General features: G+C 36.9%; 3 protein-coding genes across 7 annotated transcripts; 1 reads left to right on the forward strand and 2 right to left on the reverse strand.

Annotated features, from left to right (window-relative positions):
- Positions 1562-17574, reverse strand: LOC18786067. The gene is made up of 12 exons (XM_007218219.2): positions 17426-17574; positions 7134-7303; positions 6857-7048; positions 6540-6702; positions 6230-6416; positions 5890-6028; positions 4148-4340; positions 3527-3696; positions 2861-3052; positions 2257-2419; positions 1808-1994; positions 1562-1706 (listed from the first exon to the last, which is right to left on the reverse strand). Exons 1-12 carry the CDS (start codon positions 17541-17543, stop codon positions 1562-1564), a joined length of 2019 nt encoding a protein of 672 aa, XP_007218281.2. The 5' UTR covers positions 17544-17574.
- Positions 7691-13783, forward strand: LOC18786176. Of its 4 annotated transcripts, XM_020556486.1 has the most exons (4): positions 7691-8743; positions 9633-9696; positions 10552-10617; positions 11071-13783. In XM_020556486.1, the coding sequence occupies exon 4, from the start codon at positions 11075-11077 to the stop codon at positions 12671-12673; it is 1599 nt and encodes a 532-aa protein (XP_020412075.1). In that variant the 5' UTR covers positions 7691-8743; positions 9633-9696; positions 10552-10617; positions 11071-11074; the 3' UTR covers positions 12674-13783. The 4 variants fall into 4 exon arrangements, with proteins under 4 accessions (XP_020412075.1, XP_020412076.1, XP_020412078.1 ...); XM_020556487.1 differs by lacking the exon at positions 10552-10617; XM_020556488.1 differs by lacking the exons at positions 7691-8743; positions 9633-9696 and adding an exon at positions 9709-10259.
- LOC18787580 (tetraketide alpha-pyrone reductase 1) lies at positions 18229-20938 on the reverse strand. 2 transcript variants are annotated; one of them, XM_020556492.1, is made up of 6 exons: positions 20780-20938; positions 20359-20528; positions 20011-20202; positions 19699-19861; positions 19194-19380; positions 18229-18656 (listed from the first exon to the last, which is right to left on the reverse strand). In XM_020556492.1, the coding sequence occupies exons 1-6, from the start codon at positions 20895-20897 to the stop codon at positions 18509-18511; spliced, it is 978 nt and encodes a 325-aa protein (XP_020412081.1). In that variant the 5' UTR covers positions 20898-20938; the 3' UTR covers positions 18229-18508. The 2 variants fall into 2 exon arrangements, with proteins under 2 accessions (XP_020412081.1, XP_007219354.1); XM_007219292.2 differs by having other exon boundaries at positions 18229-18653; positions 20780-20937.

Raw genomic sequence — 22142 nt, forward strand, 5'->3', positions numbered from 1 at the left:
TCAAACACTTCATTTACAATCGACATCTCAAAGTTGGAATGATTCAACAAATCAGTTTTTCCAGGAATTCCAAAATTTTAAAACAAAACGAGTCGAAATGGATTTCAAAAAGAGATACAAGATATTAACCGGCTACTTGAGTTAGAAGCTTCTAGACAGGAAACTTCTGAAGCACTTATTTAACTGATTCAAAATGTTTAACTAGGTTTCTTTGAAGACAGTGAAGTAAAACAAATCCAGCTTGAACTTTTTATTTATAGTTATTCTGAAAATTTACACATGATAAACTTGTAAAGCAAACACTAAAGAGGTGGATGTGCTTTATATGCAGGAACATTGAGCCATATATAAAGATCTAAAAGCAACTTCGGAGCATTTGCCTAACCAACTCAGATGCTGACTGCAGAATGAAGGCGGGAAGTATTTCTCAAGCAAACACAGAGTAACCACTACATTTGCTTCCAACTTATATATATGCTGCAATTGATGCATGGACACAATCTGATTTCCAGTGCATGAAGTATATCTTGAATGGCCTCAATGACACACTGTATGATGTTTATGCAGCATTCAAGACGGCTAGAGAAGCTTGGAAATCTCTTGAGAAAAAATATAAAACTAAAGACGGCAATTCAAATTTTTGAAGCCATGGTCTATCATAGAGTATCACCGAGTCACATTTCATTTCGGTTGATGAGTTTAACCCACAGATGGAGCAGCTCCATGCATTGTTGGCTGAATTGTCAACAGAGATGAAGGACAGAGGATATAAGCAGCAAACTAAAGTTGTCCTATATGATCTTGATGAGGAAGAGAAGGAACGAATAGTATTAGGCCATAGTGAAAAATTAGCAGTTACATTTGGACTCATAAAAACCAAAAGGGGGGAAACTATTCGGATTTCTAAGAACTTGAGGTTATGCGAGGATTGTCACTATGTTACAAAGTTCATTTCCAAGTTTGCCGATAGAAAGATTCTGGTTCAAGATGTGAATCACTTTCACCATTTCCGTGATGGGGTTTGTTCATGTGGGGATTATTGGTAGTTGCAGGCGATTATTCGTTTCTTTCATTATTTTTCCCCTAATAACTAAAGGAGAGAGGTTTTTGAGGTTATAGAGATCTTAAAGGTGTATACTGTATAATAGGAACACTCTGTTAAAAATTATACATGTTCTTTGAAATCCTCATCAATAAATGATTTTTCTAATTTTATGTTTCATATGGTGTTTATTGTAATTTTCAAATTTAACCCCGATTGTGGATTAATAAAGAATTTCATTTCATTTCATCGAATTCAAGCACGCCATAAGTTATTTGGATAAAATTCATTGAAGAAAAAGTTAATAGAAATTGTTATTATAAAACAGATAATTAAAGATACTTTTGGTTGGTACACCAGAGATTGAAAAGTTACTTCATTTTTATTCATTTTCAGTCGAGCTGAAACATTGGGGGCAAATGCAGACAAATATAGAAAGTCCGAACATGAACAATAATACTTTCACAATCTCTTTGGATAAACTTGTGTAATGAACAAGTTTGCCTTCAGTTGCATAATTCAAACCTTGAGGAACCCCTTCTCCTTGAGGCTTTCAACAGTGTCACTAAGACTTACTTCCAGTGGAAGGAAATTAACTCCCAAACTTTTTGCTTTTTCCTGTGATACTTGATATGTGGGTTCAGAAGGATTGGCCTCCTCATATCTGCCAACAATGAAACAAATAAATCTTTCCTTCCATTGGAAATTTGTCATATTCGAAAAAGAAAATTGCCAATTTGTGGCATTTTGCAAATTATAACTTACTTTTCAGGTGGGCACAAAGAGGGATGAAGTTCATGTAAAATCTTCAGAACCTTGGCCATGGGTGTAACATGTCCAACTAAACAATATCTTCCATTAGCTGAAGGAACCTCAAATGCTTGAACATGAGCTGCAGCAACATCTCTAACATCACTACATGAATAAATAGAACTGTTTACATCTTCAACATCTGCATAGAAAAGAAACAAACTTGCATCACAAGAATCATCTAACATCAAATGACTAACTTTAAATGTTATTTCGTTACCCGAACCAACATTTCTTTACCTTAACGTTCGATAAACATACCTACTACTCTAAGAAAATGTTTTGACACTCAACAATCATTATGCTAGCTGCCTCAACTAAGTTAATTCTGACTCTCCATCATAGTCTGCTCTAACCAAGCAAAGATTGAAAAAGAAAAATCATATATAGTTGCTGAAGTGTACCGTTTTTGAAGTTGAGAATCATCTCCACGGTGATGTTAAGGCTTGGTTGTAAGAGTGGACCAATCACAAAGGATGGATTTATGGTAACCAAGTCAATCCCATTTCCTTCAGCAAATTTCCAAGCCGCTTCCTCAGCTAAAGTTTTTGAAAGAACATACCATTTCTGGACATAGAGAAGAGAAAGAAGTTCGTACTAAACCAAGATAAGATATACTTCCTGCCTTGTTCTATGTTAAGCATAACTCAATGCAATGAATCACATGAACAACTGATTTATTTTTTATTTTTTTAATGGCAAAAAACAAAAACAAAAAAAAAACAATTGAGATCGTTTAATGCAAATAATTGGACATTTTAAGCTCAAGAAGATGGACAAAAACTTGGAAGCTACTTCTGTAGAACAAATGAAGAACAGGGGAGAATAAAAGGAAAGAAGAAAGATAGGATAATTATTCATCTCCTACATAATTGGATGCAGATACTTGTAAATGTGACAAATTCAATCTAGTTAATGTCATGTAAAATACAACAAATGCATATGAATTTCATGAATAAAAAGTGTAACCTGGAAGAAGATAATAAGCATGGGAACCTACACACTTACCTTAAAATTCTCACAAACAAAAGGATCTGAAAACCATGTTTCATCAACCACCACATCAGGGGTCAATGGTCTTCCATTGAATATGACTGCAGCCGTAGAAGATGTTAAAACTACCCTCTTGACGGTAGCGAATTTTACGCACGATTTTAGAACATTAAGGGTTCCCTTCACTGCAGGGTCAATTAATTCTGTCTGAGAATGTAGAGAGAAAGAACCGTTTCAGTTTCTGCATAAAAAAAAGTATGTTGATTCTGCAAAGAGGGAAATGTAATTTGTATCACAAGACATCTAGTCCCTGTAATTTTCAAACGGTTTCTAATTTGGTCAAGTAGCTCACATTAGGTTGCAATCAATCACAGTTTCGCTTGTTCATGTTTTTCTAAGGGATTGGACTCGAAATTTGGCATTGTTGTAACCTTAAGGTGATCATCGTTAAGGGGCTTGTAGGTCAGTGGTTAAGAACATTTACCCTGCGCCTACCCTGCACCTAAGGTCTTATGTTCGATTTCCCCCTTCCCCAATATAGCTTGTATTTTTTTATTTTAAAAAGGTGATCATTGTTATATTTAAAAATGTCCAATGGCTTGTCCAATCCCTTATCAAGAAGACAAGAGTAGTCAATTAGGTTTGAAGTATTTATGAAAGTAAAGGGATGAATGCCAGAACCTGTGGGTCAGTGGATGAAAGTATTACAGGGGATGCTGTATGAAAAACACCCTCACATCCATCAACAACAGCATCAAAAGATCCTTCTTCTAACAAATCTGCTTTGAACAAATGGAGCCTTTCTTTTGCCCCCTCAAGTGCCAATAAGTGTTCTGTTTTCTTCGGGTCATCTGTGGCATATGCATAATTACAAAAGTAATTAGTTCATAAAAAAAGGTCTCACCGTACAAGATTAGTCACTAATTGTATTGTTATGGAATACAGTTAGAGAGTTAGTTATATGTTAGGGAGATACAACTCTCATTCAATCTAGTTTGACACAATTGTTTTCCTCTTTAATATTCACTCTGTCTTCTCCTCTCTCCTCTCTCCTCATGGTGTTGGGTCCAAAATCTAGTTTGACATATTTTTAGCACATGATGATAAGGCTGGATCTGAAGAAAAGTGTTATTTCGATATGATCGTGGATGAGAACAATAATTGAAATCCAGAAATTTCTGTTGATGTCATCAAAACCAAGAAGTTGAAAATGAAAATCTCCAAAGAAAAACCTTTTTTCGGGAGAGAGAAAAAGGGAGAAGAGATTAAATAGTAGTGGCATATCTATATAAATACACTGACTTGGGTCACGGACGGTTGCTTTGACAATATAAGCTCGTTCCAGTAAGAGCTTCACCAGCCAGGATGCTATGAAACCAGATGCTCCTGTTACGCACACCACCTTCCTTGTTTCGTTCATCCTCCTGATCAGAAGAAGCTTTATATTTGGAAGTTTTCGCTTCAGTTTTTTATGTACTTGAGAACTGAGCTGAATATTTTAGTTCGTGACTGGTGGTTTAGGGAGAGAGGTGAGCTAGCTTTTACTCTTTTGGGGCCAATAATACACGTCTTTAAAAACTGTGTACATAATTGCAAGTAGTTTTGTATACTTAATGGGGCTTTCGAGGCCACGGCAACTTGAGGTCAAAGTGGGATGGATGTGGAATCTCACGACCACTTTTTTTTTTTAAGTGCCAATTTTGTGAAGGGATTTGGAGGCTGGTTCTTCGTCGCTGTGGGGTTCCGTCGTTAAACCCTCTTTGGCCATCATTTTTTGGTTATATACTATTCACTTTAAAACAAAAATAACCGAAAAAAAAAAAAACCTTGAAGTCAAAGTGCATTAAACTTTTAAAATCAAAAAACGGATTAAGTTTATCCTAGGTACGCAGATTGTAACAAAATTTTAATTGAGATGACAAATCGATTCAAATTTTTAGATGATGAAGTGCAATAAAGCCTATAATTGAGAGGATTTTTGCTACAGGATTAACCCTTGGCTATATATATTTCTTGGTTTTTCTTTTGTGTGAGGGGTTTTGATAATTATTTATTCGTCGTGTTGTGGTATTTTAATGTTGAACCCTTAATTATTATTCTCTTGGATGGTTGAGTTGGATTTTTGGGCTTTTCACTTTGTTGAGTTTTTCCCTTGGCAAGTTGGCAGGCAGCAACTTTAGTTCCGACAAAAAAAAAAAAGGGTTTGGGAATTAATATTTTGAGACCTAGTAAAAATGATTAAATGAGATGGGATCACTGTAGTTAATGTGGGTAGGTAAGTTTCTCTCTAGGCGTGACAGATGTGTAGAGTTTGTCCCTCTCCTAAATGAGATGGGATCACACTAGTTGGTGTGGGTAGGTAAGTTTCTCTTTACGCGTGACAGATGTAGAGTTTGATGGGGCCACAAGCTTTATATTATATGATTTTTTTTCTGCATTTTATGCTTATACTCCATATATAATAAAGGAGGTGTGAAAAAATGTCTTAACTTGACAAGATATCTTATGTTCGAATTCAATAACATCTTAGTTGTGTGTAATATGAGAAATTTCATTCTCCTGTAGTTGCTTGTATTAAAAACAATAAAGAAGGTGAAAAGATGCATACTCTGTCGAGATCTATACATGTTATTGTGATTTTCAAACTCTATAGTCTTGTTATTATTATTACCGGGGATAATAATAACATACATGATTAATTCATAACACAATCAGGCCATATAAACAAATGAAAAGCTAATAGAAATTGTTATTAGAAAACAGAAAAATTAAAGGCACTTTGGTTGGTGTACACCAGAGAAATGAAAAGTTACTTGGTTTGGTTCATTTTCAAACAAGGGTTTCTTCAATTGAGCTATCAAGAGCTAAAAGCGACTCCTGACCATTCTGGGCAATTGCAGATAGAAGTCTGAGCATGAACAATATTACTTTCACAATCTCTTGGGATAAATTTACCAGAAGAAAAAGAAAAATAACACTTGAATTTCCAATACGCGATCAACTTGTGCAAATGAGCAAGTTGCTGTCAGTTGCATAATTCAAACCTTGAGGAAGCCCTTCTCCTTGAGGCTTTCAATAGTGTCCCTAAGACTTACTTCCACCGGAAGGAAATTAACTCCCAAACTTTTTGCTTTTTCCTGTGATACTTGATATGTGGGTTCTGAAGGATTGCCATCCTCATATCTGCCAACAATGAAGCAAACAAATCTTCCCCTCAGAAATTTGTCAATATTCAGTGCATTTTCATCAGTGATGTAAAATGCATTTAACTAATAGGAAAACCGGGAATTTGATCTTAAAGCAGTATTGTGAAGATTGAACCACATACTGGAAATTTTTAATATTTTTGGCCAATTTGTAGCATTTTTAAAATTTCTAACTTACTTTTCAGGTGGAAAAAGAGTGGGATGAAGTTCATGTAAAATCTTGAGAGCCTTGGACATGGGTATAACATGTCCAACTAAACAATATCTTCCAGTAGCTGAAGGAACCTCAAATGCTTGAACATGAGCAGAGGCAACATCTCTAACATCAGTAGACAAATAATTTGAACGGGTTACATCTGGTATATCTGCATAGAAAAGAAACAAACTTGCATCACAAGAATCGTCTAACGTCGAATAGCTAAGTTCAAATCATCCAACATCACAAGAAAAGATAAAAGAAAAAGAAAAATATGGTTGGTGGAGTGTACCATTTTTGAGATTCAGAACCATTTCCACAGTGGCATTAAGACTTGGTTGTAAGAGTGGACCAATCACATAAGATGGATTTATGGTAACCAAGTCAATCCCATTTCCTTTAGCAAATTTCCAAGCAGCCTCCTCAGCTAAAGTTTTTGAAAGAAAATACCATTCCTGGACATGGAGAGGAAAGGAAGTTCATACTAAACCAAGATATATTGCCATGACTGAAGCAACAGAAGATGCCAAATAACAAATGATAATGAATTTCATGAATAAAAGGTGTAACTTGGAAGAAGATAAGAAGCATGGAAGCCTGCACACTTACCTTCAAATTCTCACAAACAAGAGGATCTGAAAACCATGTTTCATCAATCACCACATCAGGGGTCAATGGTCTTCCATTGAAAATGACTGCAGCCATAGAAGATGTTAAAACTACCCTCTTGACGGTAGCGAATTTTACGCACGATTTTAGAACATTAAGGGTTCCCTTCACTGCAGGGTCAATTAATTCTGCCTGAGATTGTGTAGACAAAAGAACCATTTCAGTTTTGAACTCTATAAGAAATGAAAGTAAAGGGATGAATGCTATTATATACTACCTGAGGGTTAGTGGCTGAAAATAGAACAGGGGATGCTGTATGAAAAACACCTTCACATCCATCAACTGCAGCGTCAAAAGATCCTTCTTCTATCAAATCAGCTTGGAACAAATGCAGCCTTTCTTTTGCCCCATCAAGTGCCAGTAAGTGTTCTGTTTTCTTTGAGTCATCTGTGGCATCACAGGCATAAATGCAAAAGTAATTAGTTCATCAAAAGGGCCTCTGCATACATATGCTCCATTTATTAATTTATTGTTATTGGGTGATGATATTTTGTTTATTTCCAAAGTTCTTTTCTAACCTTATTATCTTTCCAGTATAAATCCTAATGGTAAAAATACTAACTCATGAAAACATTTAAAAACCATGTTTTTGACATATATATAATCGGGAGATGGTCCATTAAGGATTTTATGTGAAAGGCAGTTAAGGATTTATAATCACAGTCATTTGATTGCATTTATGGTACATATTAAACTCACTAAGAAGTTCTTAGCCAACACTAGGGTGTTCTCTATTTATGCTGGTCATGAGCGTGGAGAAAAAAACTTGTACACTGTTGGCTTGATCTACAATATTGTTCACTCACATTTCTTTGATAGCTTATGTTTTTGGAACCTAATGGTTTTCTATCATGGTACTTGTTAGAGACATTTAGATGATGACATGTGTTGCGAGATTAATCCATATTCATAATTGTCTAACATTAATCACATGATTATAGATGAAAACAACGACTGAAACTCACAAGTTTTTGTTGATGTGATCAAAACCAAGAAGTTGAAGATGAAAATCATTGAAGAAAAAAAAGTTACCAAACATGTTCTCAGTACTTTTAAAAAAATTAAAAAAAATGAAAAAAAAAACTGTAAAAAAAAAAATTTGAAAAAGAAATGATTAGCAAGCAGGTAATTAGTTTGATACCAAGTTTAGGGAGAGAATAATTGATTACATATTTCTAATATTTGTTGTTGGATTGCATTTATTAAATGTATTGGAAGATTTAATACGCAACATACATTCTATCTAACGGTGAAGAAATATGTAATATGTAACAACCTGATCCCAAATCAATTTTTAATTATTAATTTATTCTGATAAAAAATTATTTTGCCTCTATAATATTTTATTAGGTTAAAAGTTGAGTTTTTGATCGGGAAGGAATTTGAAAATTTCAATTGTACCATTGCGTAGAGCACGTCGAGACGAGTCCGTAGACACGTAGTAAACTCAAATCCGAATTGTATTGAAAAATATACTATCAAAACTTACGTAGGGGCAAAACCGTAATTTTTCAAAACTGGTTTTAAAAACCAGATTTCTCTCTCTCTCCCTCTCTCTCTCTCTCTCCGTCCCGCGATCCCCTTCACCCCCCCCCCCCCCAACTGTAGCAGCCGACTGGTTTTTTCCTTCCAGCCGCCGCCACGCTGAACCACCAGCCACGAGACCGGACCGGTTCGAAACGCCTTCCTTCCCCCGTCCTTTCCCGATTAGTCTAAGCTGCCGCCGTTTGCTGTGCTCGCCGGAATCTGCCAAAAACCACCCGGTTTCCGTTCGAAATTTCCAGCCGCTCGTTCTCCCTCCTCCGGCAACTGTTTCCGACGAGTGAGGTATGGTTTCTCACCTATTTTTCGTGCTCTAGCTGATGGTTGGGTAGGATTGGAACGATTTCTAGCCTAGGTAGATCAAATCACGGTCCAAAGTTTGGCCAGTTTTCAATTTGACATTCCGGCCATTTCCGGTCTTTTTTGAGGTAGGTCCCAGAACAAAAGTGGCTCTAATCGACGTCCTGAACCTGTGGTAGGAATCTTGGCCCTCGATTTTGAAGTTTTCCGACCGCCAGAATTGATCAAGCCACCCACGCGCCCGGCGCGTGCGGCGGCGCGTGGGAAATATTGTGGGGCCACAATTTGTCCTAAAATGATCCCTAGGTTGTCATGAGCGCGTAGGTGTGCTCGAATTTCAATTTGGTTATCGTTTGAGCCTCGAACGGATTTCCCCGATTGTGCGATATCCGGGTTTGATATGTTTGGACCTTTGGATCGAGCTCAAATTCACTTATATTGTATCTTGTATTTCTAGGATCATATAGGATTTGACGGATTGTGAATCGGAGTCTCGGATACTCCGAAATCGCTAACCCTAGGGCTAAATAAGTCGTAACCGTCCGATCATACGATCGTGAGCAATCCGACCGTCCGAATCAGACCAGACTTGCAGGATAGGGTTATTTAAATGTGAGGAACCTATAGGAACTCTCGGATTGATAATTGGACGTTGTGGACCTCACGGGGTCTCGGATTGACCAATATGGCAAATTTATCGTTTATCGAGTCTAGGGCTTTTTTCGGACCGTTCTAATCGTCTGAAATGTTTAAGTGGGCATAGGAATGGTCTTGAAATAAGTACACGCACTTTTAGAAGCCGAGGTCAGGGTTTTGGATTAAATATTTATGTTGAATAATTTTATTAATTTAATATTTGTAATGGCATAAATAGGTACTCGGGCACCAGTTGACCCGCAGGAGGGACCCTCTAAGGGTCAAGCGAACTCGGACGCTCAGTGAGTGGACTTTTATTTTATAAATGATTTTATGCGATTAAAGTTTTATTATTTGACCTTGAATGAGTTGTTATGAATTTTTACTTTCCAAGCCTGATTGTTTGATTTCGAATATTTTTATTATATTCTGTGTATATTTAAGTTGAGCATGGCTTGGAAAGTAGGAAGTATAGTGGCAACATAATTTAAGGATGGATGAGAAATAGTTTTTATGATTTTCCAGGAATTTTTTTTTTTTAAAAACCACCAAAGGTACCCATGTTGCCTTCGAAATAAATGTTGCCTTCGGAATGAATGTTACCTTGGATAATATGTTGCCTTTAGATAAATTGTTGCCTTCGGTTATAATAATGTCAACTGACATTACAGTTGCCTTTGGTTGAGTCAGTGCGCATTTGACAATGCCCCATGAGTTTCGGGGAAGCCTGAATTGTGCAGAGCGAGGAATGCAGATCAGGTTGACTAAATGTCCCCTGAATCCTGTGAGGAATGTGGCTCGGGTCGACTTTGTGTCACCGAGACCCGTGAGGACGTGTCACAAATTGTGAGACGAGGAATTAATGGTATAATGTGGGAATTAACGGAAATTAAGGAATTGACGGATATATGATGGGTACACCTAGGTGGAAATGAATTAATATTTTACAATGCTTTCAAACGTTTTTGATGATTTGTTTGAATGCTTGATCAGTTATATGTATGTAGATATGCATGCTTGAATTTTATTACGAATATAGAATATTGAGATAATGGAATTTTTCTAAATGTTTTAACAGTGGGGTTAGTATGTTCATATTCTATTTTCCAAAACTTTATTTTTGTCCACTCATATTTTTAAATGTTTTGCGCCCCCAGGCAGTAGTCGTGTACCAGAGCGCCACCACAGGGCAGTCACAACTATTCACTCATCCTTACCACTAAGTAGGATTTCTGTTGTAATCGAATTATTCCTGTAAATTAAAGTAATTAGTATTGCTTTGAAATTGCCCTATGATTTCTGTAAGACCCAAGGCCACATAGTTCTGTTGTTGGATTGCTTGAATGTAAACTTGATGCATGCTGAATGGTCGGGATTATAATTGCATTTTGTATAGGTGGAAGATTTTTGGGAAACGACTATTTATAAGGGAGATTCTGCCGAATTTTAGGCAGAAGTCAAACTTGAAGTTAATTTCGGTTTGTTAGACAGGCAATTTAGTCAAGTGTGCCCGGCACTTGCCAGGTGTCGGACACGCACATGGTTCGGCTTAGATTCGAAAGTGAAATTTGAGTCAGGTCTTGTCAACTTGGTATTAGAGCATTAGGTTTAAATTCCTGTAGATTGCGCACCTTGTGTGCATTCCTGTTTTAATGAATTTATTTTTCTTGTGACAGAATCATGGGCCCTAAACGTGGTGGCACTCATAGGGGAATTCGACGGCCGTCCCGACTAAGAGGACGAGATCCTTCTCTTGAATCGAAGAACCCTCCGATTCCGGGTCCGGTACCAGAACAGGTTGAGCAGTCTTACGTAGGAGGTTCGGCAGGAACTGTACCAGTGATGCCCACTCCACCGATTGATCCAAATTTTCAGCAGACACTGGAGTTATTGACCCAGGCCTTATCTAGGACCGGGGAACCCAGAGATGCATCTTTGACATATGCAGACCAGGCTAGAAGGATAGGGGCAGTGGAATTTAATGGTGATGGTGATCCCGCCGTGGCTGAAGAATGGATAGAGATGGAAAGAATTATGGATGTGATGGATGTCCCACATGAGCGCAGAGTGGTTCTGGCTACCTTTTTCCTTTCCAGAAATGCAAGGTACTGGTGGGAGTCAGTCAGAAGACAGTATCAGGACCCATCAGCCATCACGTGGCCAGTTTTTCGGACTGCCTTTGTTGAGCAGTTCTATCCTTTAGCCTACCAAAATATGAAGATGGAGGAGTTCCTTCAACTTGAACAGGGCATTATGACGGTGGCAGAGTATGAGAAGAAATTCAATGAACTGTCCAAGTACTGTGCACCGCTTGTGGCGGATGAAAGAAAGAAGTGTCAGCTGTTTACCAGAGGATTAAAGACATCCATCCATGACATCGTAGTGGGACAACGTCTGGCTAATTTTGGAGATCTGGTGATGTCTGCCTCATTGATTGAAAGCAGTCAGATGATTGTCCGGGGACGAAGTGATTTCCGCAAACGACAGTATGACATGGGTGGTCCCAGTCAGGGATCATCCAAGCGAGATAGTTTTAGCTTTGGATCGTCCAGTGGTTGTAGTTGTGGAGGTTTTCGAACTGGAGTCTGCTCTAGCGGAGAGTCCAACCAGAGCGAGAGTTCTGGACCCCATTCCGGAGATAGCACAGCCAAAGGTTCAGGGAGACAGCTGCAGCCAGTTTTTAGTGCGAGGAATCGCTCCCAGTGTGCTTTATGCGGCAGGTTCCATACTGGGCTTTGTCAGCAGGGCACCACTGGGTGCTATCACTGTGGTCAGTTGGGGCATTTTCGAAGGCAGTGCTCGATGCTTCTGCAGAGTAGAGAAATCTTCTCTGGGCCAACCCAGGGGATGGGTGCACAGAGGAGAGTACATAGTACATCACAGATTGTGGGGGCCTCGTCTAGTAGTGGGGCCCAGACCAGTATTGCTAATAGAGGTGGCAGTCAACAGAGTGGAGACTACCGTTCCGGAGGTTGCACAGCTAGAGGTTCAGGGAGACAATTGCAGCCAGTTTTTAGGGGGAGGAATCGCTCCCAGTGTGCTTTATGCGGTAGGTTCCATACCGGGCCTTGTCAACAGGGCACCACTGGGTGCTATCACTGTGGTCAGTCGGGGCATTTTCGGAGGGAGTGCCCGATGCTTCTGTATAGTAGAGAAATCTCTGTTGGGCCAACCCAGGAGACGGGTGCACAGAGCAGAGTACAGAGTACATCACAGATTGTAGAGGCCTCGTCTAGTAGTAGGGCCCAGACCAGTATGGCTAGCATAGGTGGCAGATAGCAGAGTGGACGTTCTAAAGCTATCAGATGCGTATACAACATGTCTTAGCAGGAGGCACATACGTCACCTGATGTGATCATAGGTATATTACCAGTTTTTGGGATTCTTGCTAGAGTTCTAATTGACCACGGGGATACGCACTCTGTTATTGCACATAGTTTTACCCACAATGCGAATGTGAGACTTACGGCTTTGCGTGAGGAAGTTGTTATTTCTGTAACCATGGGAGATGTCTTTACAGTTGGCGTAGTGTACAGTGGTAGCATGGTTTTGGTAATGGATGTAATTCTGAAGGCAGATTTAATTCCTTTAGATATGGTGGATTTGGATGTTATTCTAGGTATGGATTGGTTAGCAAAGCATTGTGCTTTGGTTGATTGTTTTCGGAAGGAGGTTGTACTCCATAGTCCTGGACGACCTGAGGTGACTTTCTGTGGTGAGCGTAGGGTTCTTCTATCTTGCCTTATATCAGCTATGGCGGCGAGACGGTTGCTCAGAAAGGGGTGTTCAGGATACTTGGCTCACGTAATTGACACCCGGGATAATGGATTGAGGTTGGAGCATATTCCGGTGATACAGGAATTTCCATATGTGTTTCTTGAGGATCTTCCTGGATTACCTCCTCATCAGGAAATCGAGTTCACCATTGAGCTCGTTTCAGGGACGAACCCTATCTCTCAGGCACCGTATAGAATGGCAACAGCTGAATTAAGGGAGTTGAAAACTTAGTTGCAGGAGTTGGTGGACAAGGGTTTCATCCAACCCAGTTTCTCTCATTGGGATGCATCAGTTCTATTTGTGAAGAAGGATCCATGAGGTTATGTATTGATTGTAGACAATTGAATAAGGTTACAGTGCGGATCAGAGAAGAGGATATGCCTAAGACTACTTTCTGAACAAGATATGGTCATTATGAATTTTTGGTGATGCCTTTTGGGCTGACTAATGCGCCAGCAACATTTATGGATCTCATGAACAGAGTGTTCCGACGTTACTTGGATTGCTTTGTGATTGTTTTCATAAACGATATGCTTGTATATTCTAAATTTCAAAAGGCGCATATGAAGCATGAGTTGAATTATCCTACTTATGATTTGGAACTTGCTGCTGAACGGTTGGGATTATAATTGCATTTTGTACATGTGGAAGATTTTTGGGAAACGACTATTTACAATGGAGACTTTGCCGAATTTTAGGCAGAAGTCAAACTTGAGGTTAACTTCGATTTTGTTAGACGGGCAATTTAGTCAAGTGTGCCCGACACTCGCCAGGTATCGAACACGCACACGGTTCGGCTCATATTCAAAAGTGGAATTTGGGTCTGGTTCTGTCATAATATATATATATACTGACTTGGGTCATGAATAGTGGCTTTGACAATATAAGCTCATTCTAGCAAGAGCTTGATAGGCCATGATCCTATGAAACTATATTCTCTTGTTACACGCACCGCCTTCCTTTCTTGGCTCATCCTTCTCCTCTCATCACATTAAGATTTACAGTTGGAAGTCATGGTACTTCAGCCTTTTATATACTTTGATTAAGTGAGCTTAATTATTTTTAGTTCGGTCGATGATGACCACTTCAACACAAATTTTAATGATACATTACTACAAAAAGGGAAAAAGACGACCAGAAAACAACGACGGTAGAACAAAAAACATGATGATGGCCATGGCTACAAGAGTATTGCAGCTTGGAAAGTATTGCATCAGTATACCCTTGTAGCCATAACATTCGAGGAGATGTGTGTTGCTCCTAAGAAAAACCATGTTATGTTGGAACTGTAGTGTTAGGATATGCACCCTGGTCATCAGAAGTTTTTCTCTTGCTTCTATGATAGTAACCCTTCTGCTTGCTAGCGGATCTTATCTAAAGCATCTTTTATTTATGTGGCTCTTGTCAACCGCTATGTGTTTCACTATCATATTGGCAATGATCACTTACCTATATGTTGTGTTGGTGATACCCGAAAGCATTATGAATCCAGTTGTTCATTCCATATACCATTATAGGCTAAGATTTTTATATTTTTATTATTTTTTGCTTCTACTGGTCGCTGCCTTCTATGATATTCAATTTGTAGTTTGGTTGGTGAAGAAGCTTAAGAGCATCTAAAGTGGGGGGTGTATTTTCGGGGGTGTCATTTCGAGAGTGTAAAGCCACTTTTACATCCCCTTTTATACATTCAGGGGTTGTAAATGTAGTTTTTACTTCAATGAGAAATATGTAAATCTAAAGATGTATAATTGATTTTTTTTGTCTTAATTCGTTTTTGTGTTAAATTTTTATTTTGCGTTAACTTTATAAAATTAATTTTTTATGTATTATGTTAATTTTGTTTTTTCAAACAAATAGACCTAAAAATATTTAAATTAGGAGAAGATATGATTTCATCCAAAAAAAATTAAAGCTGGCTATTTTTTAAAATTAAAGCTGTTGGTCCAACAATGTAGCCTTTTTTTTTTGGAGGGGGGAGATGGGGGAAGATGACAACCAAAAAATGGGCCCACATATGAATTTTGGTCCAGCAACTTTTTTGCTAACTTTTCTCCACTTTATCTCACCTCTTTTCAACAGGGCCATACCTACAAGAGATGTAAAAAAAGATGTACATGTACATCTAAATTTGCATCTCATGATGGTTATGCAAATTTACACTTGTTTACACCTCCCCATTGCGATTGATTCCGATCACAAATGGTGTATATTTAAGATACGCCCTATTATACACCCCACCACTGTGGATGCTCTAAGTGCTTATGGCACAAGTATAGACATATGCCAACATTATGTAATAGGAACATGGATGTAGGTTGGTTAGTGTATAGGTGTAAAACGGACCAAACAGGCCCCTTTAGAGTCGGACATTAAGACTTCGAGCCAACCCACTTAGTAAACGGGCCGAGCCAAGCACGTTTATTTATAAATAATAATAAAACATTAGCTTATATATTACATTAAAATTGAAATTTCAAAAACTCGATATGCCCTAAGGGCTAGACTATTGTTTTGGTTTAAAAGATTGAAATTTAAAAAACAGTGTCATTATTTAATTTATAAAGAAATCATTAATCTTTAACATATGTTACTTAAAAAATGGGCACAAATTTAATATTATGATGTACTATTTTTCTTTTAAAAACAACTATAATATAATATATGGGGCTTTAATAAGCTGATTCATCGAGTCGGCCAGTGTCAGGCCCAACTTTGATTGGGCTCGTGTCGTGCCAGGCCATATTTAATTAGATCGGCCTCGTACCGTGCACAACCCGACTTGGTTCGTTTGACACCTCTAGTCACAACTCAATGAGCGATAGAATCCACAATGTAGTTCGCATTGGTAGACAATAATTTACTTATTCCTTTTTTTTCATTTACTGAAATTGAGGAGAGAGATAGAAATAAAGAAATAAAAAGAATGAGGAATATCAAAATTTCTCTCTATATTGTGTGGTAGAGAATATGGTATAAGTGTAACCTATCATGTGACAATATGTCAACACAAAACTCAATAACACATTTAGGGGGCGTTTGGTATCCTATTCAAATAGGGAACTCAAAAACTTTGATTTTTCTTAAAAACAAGGAGTTCTAAGGGAGCTGATTTTCTCACTCCTATTTTATCCGCTTATACTCCTTTTGTTAAAAATTGTATGTTCCCAACTCATCTTTTTGTCCATTTACACTCCCTTTTTTAATATAGTAAAACCTATTAAAAAAACAAAAGGAAGTGAGTGGACAAAAGAGGAGTGGAAAAATCACCACCCGTTCTTAAATCTGTTTTTAAGATTCAAAAACTTGTTTGGTATGCAACTTGAAAACTATTTTCAAATCTTAAAAATTTGAGAACTTGTGGGTTGTTACAAAAAAACGGAAAAAAACATATATTTTTTGTTTTTAATAATTGTGGTCTTTTTAGTTGTTCTTGAGTTTGAGTTTTTAAAAATAGGGCTACCAAACAGGTTTTCTTTGTTTTGGACTCAAATTCTGTTTTTGAGTTTAAAAAGTTGAATTCAAGTTGAATACCAAACAAGTCATACTAAGTTTATAGTTCACCATTTAAGATTTATAAGAGTTAGACGTTAATTAGAAAGGTCACTATGCACTAAATGTAATAATTTGACTTAATTTCTAGCACCCACACTCACATGTTATGTACTCTGATTGTTACATGCACCGCAAATCTCTTGTGAATTAGTGAAACACACACCGAATATTTGTTAAAATTAAATTGTAAATTTATTTCGAATAGGAAATTAAAATTTTCTGAATATACGTTTCGGAAATTGTGTGGCTAGTTTGGCAAACTGGAGTTACAACTTAGACCTGGGTATCCTTTATTTTGACGAAGCTCCTGCTTGGATTGGTTCTCTTCTCCTTGATGATATTCTTGGTGTAGCGAAAACTAGATTAGTTTGTTCTAATTCTTTTTAGTTGTTGTTGTGTTCCTTTCCAGTTTACCAAAAAAAATAGTTCTTGGATACTTTCCAAGTTTCAATTTGAATATAAGTTTATTTTTTATTTTTTGAATCATAAGTTTATTCACAATTTAAAATTTCATATCCAATTATATGTGATGCCAAAATGGAAATATTCTTTCCAACATGCACCCGTAGTTAATATATACCTTGATTTGAAGAATCATGAATACTATATGTTATTTAAGAATTGCAAATAATTATATGAGCAAATTTTAATGAAGAAAAAAGAAGAAAGAAAATATTAGGGAATGATATATATACTGACTTGGGTCACGAACCGTGGCTTTGACAGTGTAACCGCGTTGTAATAAGAGCCTCACCAGCCATGATGCTATGAAACCAGACGCTCCTGTTACACACACCACCTTCCCTTCTCTGCTCATCTTCTCTCTCTCTCTCTCTCTCTCTCTCTATATATATATATATATATATATGTGAAGCTTTTAGTATTATTATATATGGTGTTGGTGTGCTTTCAGGGTTAGAGAAATGAGCTGAACAACGACAAAAATGTCCATGGAGGCAAAGTCAGCTAGAGATGTCCAAGTCGGCGGCTGCTCAACAACGACAAAAATGGAAAGATAAAGTACAACGGATGTGGTCGTCGGTTATCATTTTTCTACAATTTTATTAAAAGTACTTTTTATGCGGGGGAGATTTGCCTATTGTAGTTTTAAGAACTTGTGCATTACAGAAGGTCTTTGTGTGCATTGATTCGTGGAATGAGAAAAATATATTTATAAGGTTAGCAGCCGTAGCTTTTAATTTTCATTTTATGTCACATTTCTCCCACTTTTCACCAACTACCATTTTTCCATCTAACCTCAAATATTTCATATTTTCAGACCATGTACTTTGTCACACACTATATTGTATTATATTTATAGCGCCGGTTTTAAGAGTTTGAGAGCCATTCCAAGTCCGGCCATTTAGCAGGCCAGTCTAAGGTTCCCAAGCTAGAGGCGTGTAAAGAAGATCGTTTTGAGCACTAATTAATTAACTGATTCACAATAGTTGGAACAAATATTAAAATAGACACAATATTATTGAGAATTAATTTAAAGATAGTGAAGCAGCACAATGCCAACTTGAGCTTTTTAATTATTTATAGTTATTTAAAAAAATGATCAACTTATAAAAAGAGACAAAAGGGATAATTATATACGGGAAGATTGAGCCATATATAAAGATCTGAAAGCAACTTTCTAAGAATTTGCCTAGTCAATGAGAACAATCTGAACAAGATCAAAACTAATTTCGTCATCCCTTTGGAGACAATGAGAACAGTCTGAAGACAAACTACAAAATGCCAAAATGTGACCAACTTGTGCATTAAATTAGGAAGTTTCTATCTTGAGAGGAAGCCCTTCTCCTTGAGACTTTCAACAGTGTCCCTAAGACTTACTTCCAATGGAAGGAAACTAACTCCCAAGCTTTTTGCTTTTTCCTGCGATACTTGAAACGTGGGTTCAGCAGGACTGCCATCCTCAAGTCTGCTGTCAAGGAAAGAAACGAATATTTCCCTTAGAAATTTGCCACATTGTATTTCACCGGTGATGTATATATTTAACTTATAGGAAAATAGGAATTTGATCCAAAGCAGTATTTTATAAGGCTAGACTTGAATGAGAAAGGGCTTTGACTTGCAAACCAATATTGGTCTCAAATTTGAATCCCCATAACACTTTGATAGTGTGTGTAAGAAACCCCTACCCCTTGTAGTTTAGACCATCGCTTGTATGAGGAAAAAAAAAAAAAAGTTTCTAGGGCTAGACAAGACAAGACCAATTAAAATGAACTATTAACTTTTTAAAGTTTCATGCTTAATGAACTTAATTAACAATCCGGACTGCACTTATTAAATTGGAGAAGCAACAAGTCATCTCCTGAGTTGTATGAGACGGGACTAGGTTCACTCCCGATCTTGTCCATTCAGAGCCACCAAAGGAGCATTAATGGAGCAATGTGGGATAAGTAAAACCTTGATTACTGACAATATCCCCAAATTGTGGCATTTGGCAAGCTTAACTTACTTTTCAGGTGGGCAAAAAATGGGATGAAGTTGTTGTAAAATCTTCAAAGCCTCGAAAACGGGTGTAACATGTCCGACTAAACAGTATCTTCCATTAGCTGAAGGAACTTCAAATGCTTGTATATGGGTGTAGGCAACATCTCTAACATCAGTAGATATATAATTTGGTTTGTTTGCTTCTTGCATATCTGCATGGAAAACAAACAGAAGACAAAAAAATAAAAAGAAATACAATCGATTGTTAGCGCATCACAAGAATCATCTAAAGAATTCAAAAAGTAGTTAATTGCCTTAATTCAGTATGCAACTACAATTGTAGAAGCTATGGACAGATTAATTTTGTTCTCAAATGACTTAAAGCTTTAAATTTTATTTGTTATGTTTATAAGCAACAATTAGATATCAGTTTTCAATAGACGTTCCTAGCTACTTAAAAAATGAATTAAGTTTTGGTTGCTAGAAACTGGCCTGCGGCAAGTGAAAAAGATAGTTTTGCCTAAGTGTACCTTTTTTGAGATTCAGAACCATTTCCACAGTGGCATTAAGAGTTGGCTGCAAAAGTGGACCAATCACATATGCCGGATTTAGTGTAACCAAGTCAATCCCATTTCCTTTAGCAAATTTCCAAGCAGCCTCCTCAGCTAAAGTTTTTGAAAGAAAATACCATGCCTGGACATATAGAAAGAAAAGGTAGTTCTTGATTTGAATAAAATTCATTGATTTAAAACAAACTGAGCCGTTAAAGCAATTTTGAAGGCAACTACTGATGCACAAAATTGGATCCATATATACTTGCAACAAAAGAATAAATTGCATACCTCCAAATCCTCACAAACAAGTGGATCTGAAAACCATGTTTCATCGACTACCACATCAGGGGTCAAAGGTTTTCCATTGTTCAGAACTGAAGCCATTGAAGATGTTAAAACTACCCTCTTGACAGTCGGGAATTTTACGCACGATTTCAGAACATTTAGTGTGCCCTTCACTGCAGGGTATAGTAATTCTTCCTGAGATGTGGAGAAAAAGCATCATTGTAGTTTTTACATTAAAAAAAATATATAAACATTTGGAAGTTCTGTTTTATTCTCTAAGAAAATACACAAATGTAATTAAGCAATCGGCAAGCAAGAATGGTATTTGAAGTATATGTGGGAGGAATGAACCTGGGGGTCAGTGGAAGAAAATATTACAGGGGATGCTGTATGGAAAACACCTTCACATCCATCAACTGCAAGGTCAAAAGATCCTTCAACTAACAAATCTGCTTGAAACAAATGTAGCCTTTCTTTTGCTCCATCAAGTGTGAGTAAGTGTTCTGTTTTCTTTGGATCATCTGTAAAATGCACATATATACAAATACGTACAACAATAGTTTAATTGAAAATACAAAAAGAAAATAAGAGTTCATGTCCAATAAAAATTTTATAATAGCAAAAAATAAATGAAAAATAGCAATCAAAGCCCAGAAGTTTTTATTGTTGTCATCAAAACAAAAAGTTTTAGAATGAAAACTATTCCAATACCTGTTTTGAAGTATATTAGAGTAAGTTTAGAGAAAGAAAAAAAAAGTGGTAAAATACTGACTTGGGTCACGAACAGTGGCTTTGACAATATAACCTCTTTGTAATAAGAGCTTCACCAACCACGATGCTATGAAACCAGATGCTCCTGTTACACACACCACCTTCCTTCCTCCCCTCATCTTCTCTCTCTCTCTCTCTCTCTGTGTAACCTCTGATCTGAAGTTTTATATTTTGTGCTTTTATTATTGTGTAAGACATTGATGTTGATGTGACTATATATTACTTTATTAAAAAAGGTCTTCCAATTCAAGAACGAATAAATACAAAGAACAAGTGCGCAACGTAAGGGTTGTTGATTGATTATGTAATATTTTTTTCATTACAATTTTATTATCTGACCATGTGCAGCAGAACTTCTGCATTACATGGAATCCATAAATCCTGTGTTTTTATATATATATAAAAAAATGTATAAAGAAACGAGCTTGGTACGTCTTGCATAACTTGGAGAAAATAATGAATAGATTAAAAGCACAACTGGAGAAAATAAATCATCAGCAAACATAGTTTGTTGGTTTGCGTCGCAATGATCTTTGTATACGTTCAGTGAAGGTTCCAGGTTTCAAAAACCGATTGGACAAAACTTACATACTAAACTTGACGGTATGGGTGACTTTCAATAATAAACTTAATTCATTCCTAAGCAAAAAATCAGAAGGAAAAATTCTTTGCTAGCATATGGAAAACAGAAAATAAGAAGAATAGCAGAATCATACGCAATAAAATAGCAACAAATAGAATAAAATAAAAAATAAAAAAAGCTACATTATAATTTGTTTTAATTTGCGGTCTCTTTTTCTGTTTTACATGAAGAATACATGTGATAAATATCTAATATTCATATACTACATTTGATTTTAAAAAAAATACTTTTATATGCGATAGCCAAACATCAACCTATATACTTCTCTGTAGAAGCACGAATAATTATAAGCTAGCGCTACTAGCAAATTATATCTTACTTTTCAGGTGGGGCAAAGAGTGGGATGAAGTTCGTTTAAAATCTTGAGAGCCTTGGACATGGGTGGAACGTGTCCAACTAAACAATATCTTCCGGTAGCTGAAGGAACCTCAAATGCTTGAACATGAGCAGAGGCAACATCTCTAACATCAGTAGACAAATAATTTGAATCGGTTACATCTGGTATATCTGCATAGATTAGAAACAAAATTGCATCACAAGAATCATTTGAATCTTGCACCACAAGAGTCAAGACGATTTTGGGGAAGATGGTGGCTGCGGGTTGTTGGTGCACGTTGATTTCGATGCTTTTTTATTTTATTTTTAATTTTTCTATAGATTTTAGGATTAGATTTCATTTTTAACCTTATTTAATTATATTAACTATTATTTATGTTTTCAT

The sequence above is a fragment of the Prunus persica genome, chromosome G2 (assembly GCF_000346465.2).
Source record: "Prunus persica cultivar Lovell chromosome G2, Prunus_persica_NCBIv2, whole genome shotgun sequence".
NCBI classification, from domain to species: Eukaryota; Viridiplantae; Streptophyta; class Magnoliopsida; order Rosales; family Rosaceae; genus Prunus; species Prunus persica.